Consider the following 17,842-nt stretch of genomic DNA (forward strand, 5'->3'; position numbering starts at 1 on the left):
TACTCATCTCCCAGAGGATCACATTTAAATATAAGACACAATTGTCTTCAGCTATACCGCCGAATAGGCAACACAAGTTTAAAGTTCAAGAAGCTACTTTTCTCAAATTGAAAACGACCATTTCAGACCCCGGGCCGATCAGGAGTCCTTGGTGTGCGAGATCTGCCTCCAGAGCAGAGCCTTGAGGTTGTTGAGAATGAGCGAGTGCTCCATGTCCATCTGTCCGGCGTTGCCGCGGAGGGCCATGCAGGCGTACAGCTGCCTCTCCAGCTCCTCGCTGAGCCCTGACGGGGCGCCCCGCAACAGGTAGTCCTTCAGCGCGCCGCAGGCCTTCGCCAGGTTGGGCCGAATGGGCTCCTCCCTGCAGTGCTGCCGCGTCATGTCACAGGACGCTCTGCAGTCCACGCCGTACACGCAGTCGTCGTTGCTCTCGCAGCGCAGCGAGCGCATGGCGCGTCGGAACTCGTCCTCGGCGACAACAGCCCGGGTGTCGATGAGCCGCAGCTCGTGGCGCTCCGTGTAGCCGAAGTGCTCGGCGGCCAGGTCACAGATGAGGAAGCTGCCGTAGGTGCCGTGGAAGATGTCCTCCACCAGCTCCAGTAGGCCCATGGAGATCTTGGCCTTGCGTGGCCATGAGGGGGTGAACCACTGATCCATGCTCCTCTGCATTCCACCGGGCACCCAGCTGACGAAGGGCCAGGGTAAGGGCAGGCCGTACAGGGGCCCATAGGGGACCAGCTCCGTCATGTACAGGTCCCCGCAGTAGCCCAGGAGACGAGGGGTGTGACCGTGGTCCTGAAGCAACAGGCTCAGCAACACCTTCACCATAACAAAATAAAAAAAGAGTTGACATGTATGTGGCTGGATAAAAACAGCACTAGATAAGATCTGAGGTTCGGTTTTCCTGCTTAAAACCAGCTTTTCCAGTGGCTCCCTCATTTAAACATTTATGAGAAAACTGCTTTTTCTGTTGCTGCTTGGCCAATGGTTGTAATCAGCGGTCAGTTATTTCTGAATAATGACCATTTTCATAGGCAGCCACTTCTCCACTATGTCGCCAAAATCAATATTCTATCACAATGTATGTGTATGAAGTTAATAGCCGTGTATTAAGTGGGGTAATGTGCAGCTAGCCGGTTATTATCCCAAATTGACCCCCGGCGTGAAGCAGAGGGGTCTTGAAAGTGGGTTGCCTTGATAATAACCAGCTGGCTGCACATTTGCACAGTGTCCCTTACGTATATTACCTCGTCCAACTGGAGCAGAGCCCAGGTGGAGCGGGCTTCGGGCAGGGACACCCTTCCATCCTTGTTGCCATCGGCGACCAAGAGGATTTGACTGACCAGGCTAGCGAGGTTAGCCTGCTCACCCAGCTTGGACTGCAAGATGGGACAGAGAGGCCGGAGAAATAGGTCTTGGGGTTGAAATGCAACAATAATTACAAGGTGGCCATAAGGGAAGGCATTACAGCAGTCACTTTCCTCATCTTAATCATTATGTTAGTACATGGTACGGACACAACCTACAACCCCACATAATTAGACATTTTCCCAAAAGGTAGGTCTGGCTGTACCCATTTTGATTTTGGGAACACAAATGCTTTGCTTTTGACAACCCTAACGCTCATTGATGCAGGTAATTGCACATATCAGCATATGTGCAATTAGTGCTGTATTAACAAGAAAACTCCTGTCCTACCTTGAGATGGTTGAACATCATCTCTCTGAACTTCTCCACGGACGTGCCCCTGGTGGGCTTGTCGAAGACGGGGACCTCCCTCCGCGGCTCGGGCTCATCGCCCAGCTCGTAGTGCAGAACCTCGCCCAGCTGGCAGCGCACCAAGCCCTCCAGGTCTCCCCAGCTCCCCGTATACACCTAGGAACAGAGAAAGTTGCTTTATTTTTCATCATACATGAGTATTTTTATGTACACACCATTGCCGAAACGCTGTCCTCACCTGGTTGTTAGGCAGAGTGGAGAGACATCTGCCCATGTACAGAGTGTTTTTGTCACACAGACTGCTGCAGGCGGAGCCATCGATGATTCCCTTCCTATATTTATCACACTAAGAGAGACAGAGGAACGACATTTTAGATTTAGTCGCACCGTGCGGTCAGAAAGCCTACGGACTCCGGATCTAAATTAACTGGGTAAACCAAAGAAAGCAACACCAGGTGGAGGTGTTTATTTCTATCGCTGTACACATGACTAAGATCACCATACGCAATGGCAAGCGTCGGCTGGAGTGATGTAAATCTCGCCGCCGTTGGACTGGAGTGATCATCTGGCAGTCTGATGGACCAATCTGTGTTTGGCGGACGCCAGGGGAACGCTACCTGCCTGAATGCAGAGTTGCCAACTGTAAAGGTTGGTGGTGGAGGAATAATGGTGTGGGGCTGTTTTTTCATGGTTTGGGGCCCATACAGCACACAATGATATTCTAGAGAATTATACGGCTCCTACTTTGTGGCAACAGTTTGGGGAGGGCCCTTTTCTGTTTCGGAATGGCAATGCCCCTGACCTCACTGATGCTCTTGTGTCTGAATGGGAGAAAATCCCTGCGGCCATGTTCCATAAACTAGTGGAAAGCCTTCTCAGAAGAGTGGAGGCTGCAATGCCAGCAAAGGGTTGGGGGGAGCCGCAACTCCATATTAATGACCATGGTTTTGGTGCTCAGGTGTCCACATACTGTACATTTGGCCATGAAGTGTAGATAGAAGGTGAAAACAGAGATCTCTTACGATGGCAGTTTTGCACTCGTGTCCCCTACACAGCTCAGTGTAGGTGGCATACTGGGCGTACAGCACCCAGCTGCCCACCAGCACGGCCAGCCAGGTCAGGAACAGGTACTTCACCCGCACGAAGGAGATACGAGCCTGCAGCAGACGGACAAAGAGAGAAAGAAAGAAATGATCAAATGTTTGTCATTTCTTAAAGACTGTTTGCTCTTCTCTCTAACCTAAACCCCTGAGGGATAAGGCTAACTTCCGTTTCTCCATGCTATTGCCAACATCTAAACCTGTTTACCACTTATTCATATTTCTCTGCCTGTTGCACTTTAACATAAACATAAACGTTAGGCAGTCTTTTGAAAATATCTATTTTTTTATTTTCAAAAGACCGCATAACGTTCCCAAAGAAAAAGACCTGTCATATTGATCCCGATTACGTATAATGTTGCCATGGCGACACCTTGGGCAGACATCCAATTGCAAGGTACTGGCTGGCTGACCAGCTGCTGACCCAAACAATGGCATCTTTAACCGTAGAAGACTCTACGGCACGCCTGCTTGGATGCTGGTGAGATGAGGTCCAAAAAAAAAGCTTTTCCAATTAAATTACAGAACAAGTCACATGGTTCACACATCACATGTTTTTTAACACCCCACCACACACACACGCACACACACACACACACACACACACACACACACACACACACTTACACACAGGATGGAAGCTCCTATTGTCTGTGTGATTTATGACACTAAGGGCTGTGTGGGTTATTTGCATAAAAAGTCTTATCCAACAGGTCGAGGGAAATTGCAATTTCCCAGCAGCTCACATCAAAAACAATAGGCAGTAATGATAGTAATGATAAAAAAATGAAAAGTGGCAATATATGGGGAAAGGGGTGAAATATACAATAAATCTCACAGTTAACTCTACACTGTAAAATATGGCACAATAATGGAAAATAAACCTGAACATTTTTTTAATAAACCTGAACATTTTAAGCTGTATAAAAGTGAAAAGGTTAACTGTTACACAATAAAATATGGCAGGATAATGGAAAAAAACTGACAGATTTAAGCAGTAAATGATAATAAACCAAAATAAAAACAAAAATTAACAGTAAACAGCAAAAATACACCTCTGTATTAACAAATTCACAATATCTTCTGGTTGTACAATTTTATTTTTTATTTCTTATATCATCATCTAGTCTGACAGTAACATAAATGACCAAAATTAGGAAATACCGTTAGAATAGCTGCATGGAAATGTGGAATTTATTCCTCGTTCTGAGTGACCAGAGGGGAAGTTGGAGCACGTTAGTGAATGTAAAAAAGTAAATCGCCACTGCCATACAAAGAAGGACAAAATGACGACTGTCAGATGATTCTGCGCATGCCATGTGAATCAGGCTTTACCGGAGAAATCCAGGGATTAGAAAGGGACCACACACTGATCAGATCCAACTGTCCAAGCCTGTCTGCATCCAAGCCTGTCTGCATATGCGTTGAAGTGTGTCGTTTTAATTATTGGGATTAATAGATCGATGTCTTATGGGTTAGAGCCGTATGACTTGCCGGGAAAGGAAATCCAAGGCAACCTGTGAAACAAACCGTGTTTATTGTAGGGCTTGGCAGCATGTTATAACATTTCTTTATAGTGGCGTACACACTCAAATCCAGAGAAGAGAGGAAAAACCTGTGTAGAACAGAGTCTTTATAACCTCCTATTACCAACCTTATAATGCCTGCAGCGGGCCATATCGTGCTTCTTTTCAACAAGTTAATATAGGTCTCTGAGGTCCCCAAACCATGTTTTTTTGCTGAAAATACCACTCAGATTATGCATTCTAGCCATTCTAACATTTCTCTATACCCCTTCTGTTCTCGACGGGATGTTTCAGTGTGTGTGTTTATTTTTTTGTTTCATTCTATTAAGAAACGGATAAAAATAAAATGCATAAAATAAATACGTCTACAATGAAAAACACACTGTTTTTATTGGTTTTGTTTGGAGAAACGTATCATGTGGTGCAGCCTATCATCAACATTACAAACCTTTCCAAACCTTTTTTTTTTTTTAAGAAAACTTAAAAATACGGGAGATTGACGAGAAAATATCTAAACGGGGGGACAGCGAGAGAGAAGGATAAAATACAGGACAATCCCTGGAAAAGGGGTGGGTTGACAGGTACAGTATGGCTCAAAAACGGCAAAAGAAACACAGCATAATTATTTTTTCAATACTTGCCTTTCCCTCGTCTGAAGATTTGTCATGGACAGTTGGTATTAATTCTGCTTTCTTTTTAAAGATTTGTGCTGGTCTGTGAAGCCAACAGAGCACTTCCCATGCTTAGAGGGTCCGGCAGCGCTTGGTATTTCTCCAGCTGTGGGTGGAGTTACTCAGATGGGGGGGGGGCGGCACTAATTATAATGTGTGTCAATGTGATGCAGGAAGCAGAAACAAATCAAAGTCCTGTTGAACCGCGTGTTTTTTAAAATAGGGAGCCCAGTGAGTCTTTTTTTCCACAGTTTGTGTGTTAACAGATACACTTGGCATTCTCCTGAGCCGGATATGATCTCATAAAAGTACTGAGTGACTGACTTTAAAATGCAGAGACAGAGGCATGACTGTTGCGTTGAAACGACACTCACTGGGGGTCTGCAAACAAAACACAAAACCCACCGCTGTGGAATATTATATAGACGTCTCATCTTTCGTAATGAGATCATTATTGGAAGGAAACACGACCTTGGTGAGAAGGGTTCACGTGATCAAGGTGGTTTGGTTTGGCAAAGAAAAGCCAACTCTGGACTCCAAGCAGAAGAACACCGGTTGCTCTGAGTGCATCACATGTTAAAACAGTGCAAAGGAAAAAATACACTTGTATGGAGAATTGTTAGGCATCTACTAAACCCCTGAATGAAATATTTCACTTTCTGGTCATCAGAGATTAGATTTGGCTGTACTGTATTGTATTGTAACACATTCTCTGCTCAGACCACCTCCCTTCTTCTCACACTAAGCTCTTTACAGTATTTAGGGAAGGACAGGCTGCAGGCCAGCAGTGCCCGATATAGCAAGTACAACGCTGTGATCTAACCCTCAGGATTATTTCTGCTGTGGCAATACCAGATCAATCAATCGTGGGCTGAAAACCACAAGTCGACAGGGGGTTGGGGTCTAATCAAGATGGATCAGTAACTGCAGGAGCCGTTATTTACAACCTGAGGCTGTGGGGTGTATCTGTTTTCCTGGGTTTCTCTCAACGGCTATGGTGATTTTTATAGTATTCTGTATGTATGATCTATGATCTGCCTTAGTATTCTGTATCCATTATAAAGGGAGATGCAGGCCCTCGGAGAAGACTGCTTTCTACCGTACACTGTGAACTCGATCACTGACATCCTTGAAGGGTGTCCGGCTGTCAGTCTGGAGTGACATCCCCGCGCCACCATTATACACGATCACGACCGCGGCGATCGGGTTTTAATACCTCAATTCATGCGTGTCGTTAAAAATGATATGTACAGGGGAAAAAAAGGCACCATTACCTGGAAGTAGAAAGACTTCTTCACCCAGGCCCGTGGAAACAGAGCCTTCGCCATCACAGAAATGGATCATCTCAGTGCGCGGACCTGGCCGCCGCTGGAGATCATCCAGAACACACGGAGCGAACCCGGAGCCCGCGGTGCGGCGAACCGCTCCGCTGCGGTTACACGAGACCCGTCGCCGGACTAGGACTGAATAAGATCTTGTTTTAATTGCGACGTGTTCTCGAACCCCCCGAGGGATCGCGTTTGATCCGCGTCCATGATCTGCCGCTGCACTTTTTTTTTCTCTCTCCTGCGGCAGCTTCTCCCGATCACAGGCAACGCATACCTCCAACTGGCCGGGGCTCTACTGCGCAGGCGCAACGTGGAGGAAAACTAAGTAATGAAAAAAAAAAGAATCAAACGAAATGTATGTATTTTCCGCTTTTTCGACAATCTACATGTATGTTTCAATGATTTTCGCTTGTTTCTGATCCCCAATTCACACCGACGCGTCAGGTCAGTGGCGCGTCATTTAATCAATGTTGCAATTCAAACTGGACTGCGCTCCCAGTTAAGGAGTGTATGGTGGATTGGGAATCCCTGTCTCCACCGTGACAGAGACGGCTCACGGCCAATGGGATGCGCCGATGTTGACCGGTGACATGCGCATAACAAATGGGTGTGTATGAATAAAGTCTCTTCTGCGCGATCGTTCCTCCGCATCCCCTCCGGGCTCGCACCGCGTACGTACCCCACGATCACAGAACAATTCAACTCGACGAAACCATGAAATCGAACAAAACGTTAACGTCCACGGTAACGTGTCACTTGACACGTTAGTCAGACGCGTCACGTGTTGCGATGAAACATGACCATATAGCGCCGACCGGTGGCCATGACGGCCACATGTCTGATTACCGTCGTGTTTAGGGTGCGCGAGTAAGGCGTGTGTTTTAGTAATAAATGTAGACAAGAAATTCATTTGACACGCCTTGTATTTTGGTGCAGTTTATTGATCGAATTAAAATTTGTATAAAACGCAATTGTGAATTCGAAAAGTATGTTTAAATGATTATCTTTAGGTTTACTTGTAAGCATTACTGGTACCTGTTGTATGTGATGAACATGTATGTGTGCTGTAGTACTGTATGCTCCGTTTCTTTAGAACTGTGCAATCGGTCATTTGCATTCCACAAGCAACAAAGGGTAAAAAATCAAAATAAATACAAAAACAAGGAGTAGTTTAGATCGAAGTTGGCGGTATTTTCCTATCAAAACCCCATGCAAGGGAACTTTGTTCACCGTTAACCGTGTTGCAATGCCGACTTTTTTTTAAAACGGCGATTCCTTTGCATTTTTAACCAGTAGGAGGGCGACGTTTTTTTTTGTTTTTTTTTCCGAATTCCAACTTTGATAGAACGCAGCACAAAAAAAAAAAATGTAGACGAGAAAGTCCTTTTCCCACAGCCCATTATTTCGATTACGTTTATTCGTTCAATTTTGAAATAAATAAACAAACATTTACAAAATCCAAAAAAAAAAAAAAAAAAAAATCAGTAAATAGAAAGATAAACAACGTCCGGCCCAGAAAGATAATGAACTGAATATAATGGAAACATGGTAACGTTGACTTTGGAGTCGCAGTCACGTTGCTGGCGCAGACGCCCTGCCTACATTTTCAAACGGGGTGAAAAAAAAAAAGAAAAGATGTGCGACTCGCATTCTTTGAGCGCTTCCCACAATGCACTCCCCGGCAGCGAAGGAACGTTCGCCTCCTCCTTGAGACCGGAGTCTCGACGAGTCACTCGGCAAAAAGACTCGCCGAATCGTCCGACGCTGCGTCGGTCGGAAGGGCGCCGCCGAACGACGGAGCGGTGAGAAGTTGTGGGTTGTCCGGTGTCCTCACAGGAGTCACCCGGTGATATCAAAATGACGTGTTTATGGAGGAGGCGGGATTCTCTCGCAAATATTTATTTTGGGGGAGAGAAATGGAACGTGTGATTCACAACAACAACAAAAAAAAAAAAAAAAAAAAAGTTCTTCCGTCAAAATTATTTATTTCGGTGGAAAGTGAGCGTGCAAGTCAGGTAAACTCAATATTGATTACGGGGTTTTTTTTTTGGGCCTGCGAGTTTAATTCCGTCGACGCTTATTCTTTTCTATTTGTCGATTCACTCGCCGCCGCAGTGACTCGCGACTCCCGAGTCGTTTCGAGCGGCTGGTTCGCTGCGGACGGGTCGTTCGCGAGCCTCGCGCCACCACTCCCGGATCACCAGCGGGAAACCAAAATGGCGAACGCACCGGAGGAAAACGATCCGTTTGTTATTTTCTGAAGAACGCGCTGATTGTCTCGTTGCGTTGCCGTCGGGGCGACGTTGGCGCGCGCGCGAGAGAGAGAGAGAGAGAGGGGCGAGGCAGCGGCGCTCCCCGCCATCAACTACTTTCGTGATTCGAGTCAATTTTACCAACAGAGGTGACCGAATGAGGTATTGTTGTCATTTTTTTGCCATGTTTTCCTCCTCTTCGGGGGGTGTGCGGGTTCGAGGCGAACGCTGCCCCCGACGCCTTTAAACGTGTATTGTCCTTCGATCCTGTTTAATGTCCGTAACCATGACCGTGTTCATTCAGTCGATCGGCCTTTGAACAAAGGGGGGGGACTGGGACTCGGTGTGCTAAAAAGGGACAGCTACCTAGGCCAGTGGTTTTCAAGCTGGGGTCCGGGGACCTCCCCTGGGTTCCGAAGAGATTGTAGGGGATTCCCCGGGGAAATGTACAATAATGACTGTTTTAAACACGGTTTAACCGTATTCTCTCTTTTGCATAGCCAGGTGTTAGAATTTTAGACGAAGTCATATAATAAAAAATCTTTTCAGATTGGGCCCCCAGAGACAAAATCTCATCAAATGTGACCCAATGCGTGTGAAATTGAGGGTGCTCGGTGTGAAAAAGGTTGAGAAGCACTGGCCCAGGCTGCAGTCTAACTGGAAAAAAACCCCACATCTTTCCCTCCAAAATATTTAATTGAGCAACTCTGTTCCAGCTTAGTGTAAAGTGTAATACTTTAATGACTGACGGCCACTGCGAGTGCACAGGATGTCTGGTATTTGTTCTGTCACCAGTCTATTCAAATGTCAAGTCTGAGTCATCGATCGCATTCATTGGGAAGTTTATTTTCTGCTCTCTGTTCTCTCTATGTCGTCTCCGCTCGCCCAGAGACTCGGTGACTGTGGACCACCTCTCTGTCCATCACAGAGCCTACTCGGAGAGGCAGCAGCGGCAGGCCGCACCCCTCTCCCCTGCCAGCCTTTCCGCCAGGGATGAGTATGGGGAGGACGCTATGCTCTCTGACAGGTTTAAAGAGGGGCAAGACGTCTTGGCCCGATGGTCAGACGGCTTGTTCTACTTGGGGACTGTCACCAAGGTAAATCTGAGGGAGATACTCTGAAATTATAATATTTGGGAAAACACTGAATTGTTAAGGGGTCACGGTTATTTTTCATGTATTTTTTATTTTCTCTCCCCTCACTCAGATAGATCGGGACAAACAGCGATGCTTTGTGGTTTTCGAAGACCGGTCCAAGTCCTGGGTTCCCTGGACGAATATCCAGACAGGCAAGTGATCCGACTTGTGAAAATCGGTATAGAGAAGGAATACGATTGGTTGGGATAAAAATGTTGTGTTTATTTGTCACGTCCATATTGCACTGTAGAGCATGTAGTGAAATGCTTTTCGGCAAACCCCAGAGACTGCTGGGCAGAGTAGTCAAAATTGGAATAAAACAAAAAATGTACATACGGCATTCAAAATATACCAACAACCATCAATTCACAATACATAGGTCTCCAACTAGCCATATTTGGAATCAGAATTCAAATAAAAATCGTGGAAAATACATGTTTGCAGTGCATCTGACATGGATGGTTTATAGAAGGTCCTGTGGAAACCCAGTTTTAACATTGTTCTGCAATTCAGTCTTCTTCAGTCTTAAGTCGCATTCAATCGTTATTTAAAATAGTTTATAAGGCAACATGATTATGACAGCCCTAGCTATCATGGCACGTTTTGTCCCCCCCCCCCCACACACACTTTGGTTTTAGGGGACGAGGAGGATGACGAGGACGAGGAAGATGACATTGTCTGCTCCATATGCCAGGACGAAAGCTCGGAGGAACCCAACGAGATCGTCATTTGCGACAAGTGCGGACGAGGTACCGTTCTCTTTCCCTGGAGGTGGACTCCACCGGCGTGGTGGTGGCCTGAACCCCCGTGCCGCTGTCAGAATGTCAGCTGCATTGATCATCCGTTGTGTTTTTCAGGCTACCATCAGCTGTGCCACTCCCCGGTCATTGACGCCACTGTCGTCAACTCGGACGACAAGTGGCTCTGCCGAGAGTGTGAGCTCGCCGCCACGCCGAAGGTAATAGTGGAACGTTGTTTTTTTTTGTTTTTTTTTGTTTTTTTGGTTTTTTTTTGTACATTGAGTTGTCAAAACGTCTGACCCACCTGGTCGTTGAACTGTGAAACATTCTTGGGGTTTAGAGAGGAGGCGCGCAGAAGGGAACTCAGGTGAAGGGCCTTCACCATCACAACCACAACCACCACCACCACCACCACCACCACCAGCATCAGCTCCAGCATGTAGAATGGCAGCTCTCCTTCCCCTACACCCCGGAAGACCTGGTGTGGGACCAGGGTCACAAGACAAACATCCAGCAGTGCTACTGCTACTGCGGCGGCCAAGGAGAGTGAGTAACGCATCAAAACCGCCCCTGCCGGTGTCAAAATGTCCATGTGGCTGCTCAACGCCTCCCCTGTCCTCCTGCTAGGTGGTACTTGAAAATGCTGCAGTGTAACCGGTGCCAACAGTGGTTCCACGAGGACTGCATCCGGTGCTTCCAGATGCCCATGCTCTACGGAGACCGGTGCGAATGTTGCCCTTTTTAGTTTCGGGGTAGAATCGAATGACATGCGCTCTCCCGAGTACTTCCCGCCATTTAACCGATTCTGATATTTCCTATTTTCAGGTTCTATCTGTTTATTTGTTCAGTTTGCAACAGCGGACCGGAGTTCCTCAGTCGACTGCCTCTGCGATGGTGAGTGTTTGACGTGTGACGTATGTACTTACAGTTTTAAGTTCCAACTCAAGATATTTATCTCTCCAGGGTTCTTACCCTCGAGGGGCTTGACGTGTTAGAACACCTTGAATACAGCCCCTTTTGCGCTTAAAAATAACTTGAAAGTCTTTGAATTTAATTTATTTGTAATGCCAGCTTGAAACCCTTTCACACGCGTGTGTTTCACATTGCACCGAAATAGCGCGCCAGAAACCACAACGTTTGAAAAGCGCTAGGGGGTGTCTTTGCAGTGTCGCCGGCAACCCACGACGTACTGAAAGGAGGCTTCCTGACATTCTGTTCCATCTCCCGACACAGGGAGGACGTGGTGCACCTCAGCCTGTACAACCTCAGCATCATCCACAAGAAGAAGTATTTTGACTCAGAGATTGAACTGATGAACTACATCAACGATAACTGGGAGCTCCTGCAGCTCGGCGAGGTAAGCAGGGAGGGAGGAGGACCCTTCTTCTGGGGATTCTGATCAGGGCGCCCAGCGGAAACGCCCCCTTGACTCTCTTGTTCTTCGCAGCTGGCCGACACCCCGAGGTTGGAGCGCTACGAAAACATCATGGAAGCGCTGAACAACAACAAGAGCATGTAAGCGTCTATTCAGGACTGAAAAACTTCCCTGAAGACCTTAGATCTGAAGTACCGGAAAACATTCATGGCAACCATCGATCGATCCGACCCATTCATTCACACCTGGATGTTATTGAAATACTTCTTCCCTATTGTTAGAGACGGAATTTTGCACTCCAACCTTCCACAGAGTTTCCTTGGCGTTCTCTTCCTCTCTCTTCTAGGTTTATGTCCGGCAAAGAGATCAAGAAGAAAAAGCACTTGTTCGGCTTGAGGGTCCGTTTTCCTCCGGCTCCCTTGACATCCGAGGAGCTGACCAACAGGATTCCGGAGAGAACCTTGCACGAGATCACCATCAAGGGACGCAAGTCCTTCAAAGCTCTGTCCAATGCAAGGTAATATTTTTAAAAATTGTCCTTTTCATTTATAGTTATGAAATAGAAATACTGTCCACATCTTGTGTTACCAGTTGTTTTTTTCAGTGCCATGTCCGATTTATTGTATAGATTAGATGAAGAAATGCAGGGAACTATAGATTTTAAGCCGCTGTGTGCTTTGGGTTGCCAGTTTGGGTTGATTTAGGGATGGTATTGGGGTATATTCTCTCGGTATATTTATCCGAAATGGCCTTCGTTCCCAAACAAGTTTACTTCTACTTCATTCTTAAGCGGTAGCGTTATGGAGTCTTGATGTTTCCTGGATGTTTTCTGAGGAAGTTTGTGCCAATTGTTCCAGAACCCCCAGCGTAGTAGCCAACAGCATGGCCAAAAAGAGGAAGAGGAAACAAGGAACACAGTCCCTGGAGACTCTGGCCAAGCTGCGGCGTTCCAGTGAACTCCTCTCCCAGGTGTGTGTGTGTGTGTGTGTGTGTGTGTGTGTGTGTGTGTGTGTGTGTGTGTGTGTGTGTGTGTGTGTGTGTGTGTGTGTGTGTGTGTGTGTGTGTGTGTGTGTGTGTAAGCAAATAGTTGTAATTGGCATCTATCTCAGAATTCTTAACTATCTAACACCTTTACTTTTCTTTTACAGGAACTAAGGAAGCCTCTTCCACTGGAGTCTCACTCGTTGGACCTCTTAACCTCCAGCAAGTGAGTTGGCAGAAAATAATAAAATAAACTATAAAAAAAAATCGAGTTGGTATCTGGCAGTTGATCTGCTTTACATACTTCTCTGAGGTTTTAGCTGCTGATCTGTAGCTGTTGGTGATCTTGTAAATGGTCTTTTCTTCATCGCCTGCCTCGCACCGTCTCCACATCAACAGGAGCGACAGGTCTCTGCCGTCTTCTCTGACCTCAGATGTTGAATCCATAGGAGCGCTGAGTACCACCGAAACTACCTCAACTAGCATTTCAAGACAGTCCAGGTACATCGAAATCCGAAGTGTAAATAAAAGTCAATTTTTTCTGAATCCGCACCTGCTCATGGGGCAGTAACTCCATACTCTGCAGCCTCTTTCGCCGGCCGTCCATGTGGGCAAAATGGGGTGGGGGGGGTCTGGGGAATTAAACCCTTGCTAAATCCATCTGCATGAAGCATGGACACATCCTGAACTCATCCTCGATTTAGTTAAATTTAGTCAAATCACAAGGTGTCATTTTGTGAACTCTTTGTTCTGTACCATGATGCAGTCATCAGTGGGTATTTAGAACTATCCAATCAAACCTCTCCTGACTCATTCTGTACCAGTGTCCTACAATAGGGGGGGGCACAGATCCACTGGGTTCTTACCAGGCCCTTGAGGTGCTTGAAGTACTTGAATTTTGTCCTCAGAAATTGAAGTACTGGAATACCTTGAAAATAGCCCCTTTTTTATGCTGAGGTGCTTGAAAAGTCCTGGGGGGGGGTTAAAAAAAACACAAAACACCTGTCATTGAAAATCTGTTATTTACTTATTCAATCCAAACGTAATAACCATTTTTCCAGAACCGCTTTTACGACATTGATGACACAAATTGAATCCAGCATGGTTAGATGCTTAGAATAGTAGATGATAACGACATTAATATATAGATTAGATTCAACAAATTGTCATTGCACAGAGTACAAGTACCGAGTCAACAAAATGCATTTCACCATCCTAGTAACTGACGTATCTAGGTGCAGTGGGCTGCCATAGAGCGGTGCCTGGGGAGCAGTTTGGGGGTTAAGTGTCTTGCTCAAGGACACATCAGCACGCTACCAGGAGGAGCCGGGGATCGAACCGTCAATCTTCTGATGGCTAGATGACCCGCTCTACCTCCTGAGCCACTGCCCCAGATAGAACTAATATAAAATAATAAACAATGAGACTACGATTCTATAAAAAAAACAAAAAAAAACGTATAATCAAAATTCAGGCAGTTAAGTCGCTCTCTTTTCCTCTTCTGCCCCCACCTCAGCCTCTGCAGCTCCAACAAGCCCCGCGCAACAGCCCACATCATGCCTGTCTCACCGCCGCCCATCAAGAGGAAACGCGGGCGGCCACGACGGGCCCTGCAGCCCCCCAACCCGGAGATTCCGCCTCAGAGCCTTGCCCAGGACACCAGCCTCAACCCCAACCCTGATGCCAGCCCCAACGCCGTGGCCCTGGAGCTGCCCGGCCCGCTGCCGGGGCTCCGCTCCACCAATATAGTGCACGGCCTGGGACCCGACTGCCACATCTCCCACCTCAAGAGCTCCATCAGCAGCTATTTCGGCGCGGCGGGGCGCCTGGCTTGCGGCGAGAAGTACAGGGTGCTGGCGCGGCGGGTCACCATGGACGGCAAGGTCCAGTACCTGGTGGAGTGGGAAGGAGTGACCGCCTCCTAGACTGAAACCTCACTCCTCTGCTGTTGTTGTTTATCTTGTTGTTGTTGTTGTTGTTCCTAACCGGCGCTAACATCATGCTTAGAACTGTGCTACGAAGCACTTATCTGAAACATTTATCAACGTACTCTTTAAAAAAAAAACAAAAAAAAACAATTTTTTATTTTTTTCCCCAGTTTAGAGAGAAACAAAGTGTTGTTTTTTGGTTTGTTTTTTGTTTACCAGTACTGCTTTACTGTAAAGTCTACTGGTGTAATGCAAAGTGATGTAGTTGTTTATTTTAGCCCCGAGAATTATGCCCAAAAAAATATGACGCGTCGTCGATATTTACAGAAGGAGGGGCTATAATGCCGCTGCCCTCCAGTTCCGGTTAAGTTCTTTGGTATTGAATCACGATGGACTTGTCAACATTTAATCTTGTTCTTATCCGGAACGCAGTCAAAGCCAAATAATTGACCGGCGCACTCTGCCTCTAGGTTTTCACTGAATCATTATTGTTTTGTTTTGTGTTCAAATCCATAATTTCTGTGACATTTTATCGACATGTGGTAATCCAGGTGAAACACTGAAAAGTTTTTTTTTCACCCCCACCTCCCCGCAGGGGAAAAAAAAAAAAAAAAAAAAGACCTCGCTTTGAATGACCCGAAAAAAATTGTGTAATGAAGGGGACATTTTTGTTAAAAAGGAGTTAAATACAAGCCCACCATATGCGTTTTGGGAGGGAATTACGACCGACGCACTTTTGAAATTGCATCTGTTGTTTTCATACCAAACTGTCCAAAAAGGATGGCTTTTTCCTTTGTACACCGATATCCTGTCCTCATCTATTCCTAGCTGTGAGTACCTCTCGTTGCCTTGGGCAGAACTGTCCTTCAGTTTTAGATTCATTTTGAAAACCTCAGCTCCTCTGAGAGTATTCAGGTGGAATACAAAACTTGAGATTGTGCTGCTGCAGACCTGTAATTATTTTATATATAATTATACTACTTCTATTATTACCCCTTTTTTTTCTAATTGTATTTTCTTATATGCCCAAATATCTGCCATTGTTTTTTTTTTTGTTTTTTTAATTTTATTATTGTCATGGATTCAGTTGTTCATATCAGTTTTTACATCACTTGGCTTTCATCTTGTTTTGCTCCATCTTCTCCATTCATTCAAGGCAGCCATTTCAAACCATTTCTTCAGGATCCGGTAGTTTTTATTTTAAAGCGAGAAAAGGGCACATCTCTCTCCCGCTTAAGCTTCAGTGTCATATTCTAGGAATTGGTGTCTCTAAATAAACAGTATTATTTCTTTCATCTAAGCCTCCCGGTGTTCAAACCGTTTTTCCCTCACAAATATGTGATGATGTGAGAAAGAAAGATATATATATATATATAATTGTGTTTAATTTCAAGTAGTTTAAAATCTATTTTGTTTTCTCAAATGTTCTTTTTTACTCGTAGCTTAGTTATCGCTGTGTAGGGTGAATTTGGATTGGTGATTAAGACATCACATAAGTACAAATGTAAGGGCTTATGTACTTTTTTTTCCTGTTTATTCCAATAAATTAAGAAAAAAAAAAAAAGTTGAATAATATTCTCAGCTGCCTATGCAATTCAACCCTGACAAAAAACCCCCCCACACATTTTTGTTTAATTCTCATTAATTCACCACCGTAAGACCGGCATTGTCATAAACTGTTAATTCCAGTTGACTCAGGCTTTTGTTGGTGTTGTGTTACAGGTGCTTTATACTTTGCCGTGCTTAAAGAAAAATATGCACTTATATTTTTGCATTTTAATGCCAAGCGCATGTGTACCACAAACACTCAGGACAATAAAACACAGAAACTTCACTGTCTTAGATGGAAAGCTCATTTAGGGAATTCGAAAGCTGTATTATTGTAAAACTGGACATTTCCCCGCCAGCGTGGCATCAGTATTCTTGTGCCAGGTTTTCCTTTTTGTTGGTTGTAGAAGGACTGTTGGCCATGTTTGTCTGTGATTTGGATGTTTTCTATGACGATAAATGGTTGAAGTAAACTTCGGCTTAGTGACCTGTCTGGGTACTAAACTCTGAGTCAAAATCACCACAATCACCCCACTGCAGTGTCATTATTTTTGGATTTTGGCATTGCATTTCTCCTGGAATTTCAACATGACCCCCAAGAATCAATGACATCCTTTTTGGGCACCAGAGCTCCTTCGTATAAGGTGAAGACAAAATCTTCATCGAACACCCATGTATCTCGTTGGATCCATTTTGTTACAATTTTGTATGCAGCATTGTAGACCTGTGACTTCCAACACTGTTTTGTTGAAAGAAAAATAAAATGGGACAAGATATTTTAATATTTCTTCTGAATTGTTTTTTGTGCTGGATGTAACCAATCTAACCAACAAATTCTAAGCATATACAGCCACCACATTAAAACCACCTGCCTAATATTGTGTAGCTCCCCCTCGTGTCGCCTAATCAGCTCTGACCCGTGGAGGCATGGACTCCACAAGACCTCTGAATGTGTCCTGTGGTATCTGGCACCAAGACGTTAGCAGCAGATCCTTTAAGTCCTGTACGTTGTGAGGTGGGGCGTCCATGGATCGGGCTTGTTGTTCCAGCACATCCCACAGATGTTCCATCGGACCATCTGTCCGACCCCGAACCATCCATGTCCATTGTAGGCGCTGTCGGTGGTGGACAGGGGTCAGCATGGGCACTCTGACCAGCCTGCGACGTTTGTTCTGACACCTTTCTATCATAGCGGCATTAACCTTTTTCAGCAGTTTGTGCTACGGGGATACTTCTGCGGGATCAGGGCCAGACTTCGCTTCCCACGGTGCATCAATGAGCCCATGATCCTCCATGATCCTGTCGCTGGTTCACTGGTTGTCCTTCCTTGGACCACTTTTGGTAGGTACTAACCACTGCACACCAGGAACACCCCACAAGACCTGCCGTTTTGGAGATGCTCTGACCCAGTCGTCTACTCATCACAATTTGGCCCTTGTCAAAGTGGCTCAGATCCTCAGGCTTGTCCGTGATGTCCAACACATCAACGTCAAGAACTGACTTTTCACTTGCTGCCCAATATATCCCACCCCTGGACT

At 45.7% G+C, this 17,842-nt stretch overlaps 2 protein-coding genes across 3 annotated transcripts; one reads left to right on the top strand and one right to left on the bottom strand.

Moving 5' to 3' along the window:
• Nucleotides 1-138: 138 nt before the first annotated feature.
• Nucleotides 139-6,344, bottom strand: dipk1aa (divergent protein kinase domain 1Aa; the record flags this gene model as incomplete). Its single annotated transcript, XM_080010295.1, has 6 exons — nt 139-819; nt 1,248-1,379; nt 1,699-1,875; nt 1,958-2,065; nt 2,742-2,876; nt 6,291-6,344. The coding sequence occupies 6 exons, from the start codon at nt 6,342-6,344 to the stop codon at nt 139-141; spliced, it is 1,287 nt and encodes a 428-aa protein (XP_079866421.1).
• A 1,692-nt stretch (nt 6,345-8,036) lies between these two features.
• mtf2 (metal response element binding transcription factor 2) lies at nt 8,037-17,072 on the top strand. Of its 2 annotated transcripts, XM_080011167.1 has the most exons (16): nt 8,037-8,359; nt 8,460-8,758; nt 9,486-9,693; nt 9,803-9,884; nt 10,371-10,481; nt 10,590-10,690; nt 10,813-11,018; nt 11,100-11,195; nt 11,298-11,366; nt 11,706-11,829; nt 11,920-11,987; nt 12,194-12,364; nt 12,705-12,816; nt 12,996-13,054; nt 13,228-13,329; nt 14,345-17,072. In XM_080011167.1, exons 2-16 carry the CDS (start codon nt 8,754-8,756, stop codon nt 14,751-14,753), a joined length of 1,923 nt encoding a protein of 640 aa, XP_079867293.1. In that variant the 5' UTR covers nt 8,037-8,359; nt 8,460-8,753; the 3' UTR covers nt 14,754-17,072. The 2 variants fall into 2 exon arrangements, with proteins under 2 accessions (XP_079867293.1, XP_079867294.1); XM_080011168.1 differs by having other exon boundaries at nt 8,037-8,758.
• Nucleotides 17,073-17,842: the final 770 nt, after the last annotated feature.

The sequence above is a fragment of the Zeus faber genome, assembly GCF_960531495.2.
Source record: "Zeus faber genome assembly, chromosome: 12".
NCBI classification, from domain to species: domain Eukaryota; kingdom Metazoa; phylum Chordata; class Actinopteri; order Zeiformes; family Zeidae; genus Zeus; species Zeus faber.

Excerpts from the sequence above, each read along its gene's own strand:
- mtf2 (XM_080011168.1), top strand. Across the intron at positions 11,830-11,919 it reads AGCTCCTGCAGCTCGGCGAG|CTGGCCGACACCCCGAGGTT; the intron begins GTAAGCAGGGAG and ends TGTTCTTCGCAG. Across the intron at positions 12,817-12,995 it reads CCAGTGAACTCCTCTCCCAG|GAACTAAGGAAGCCTCTTCC; the intron begins GTGTGTGTGTGT and ends TTTCTTTTACAG.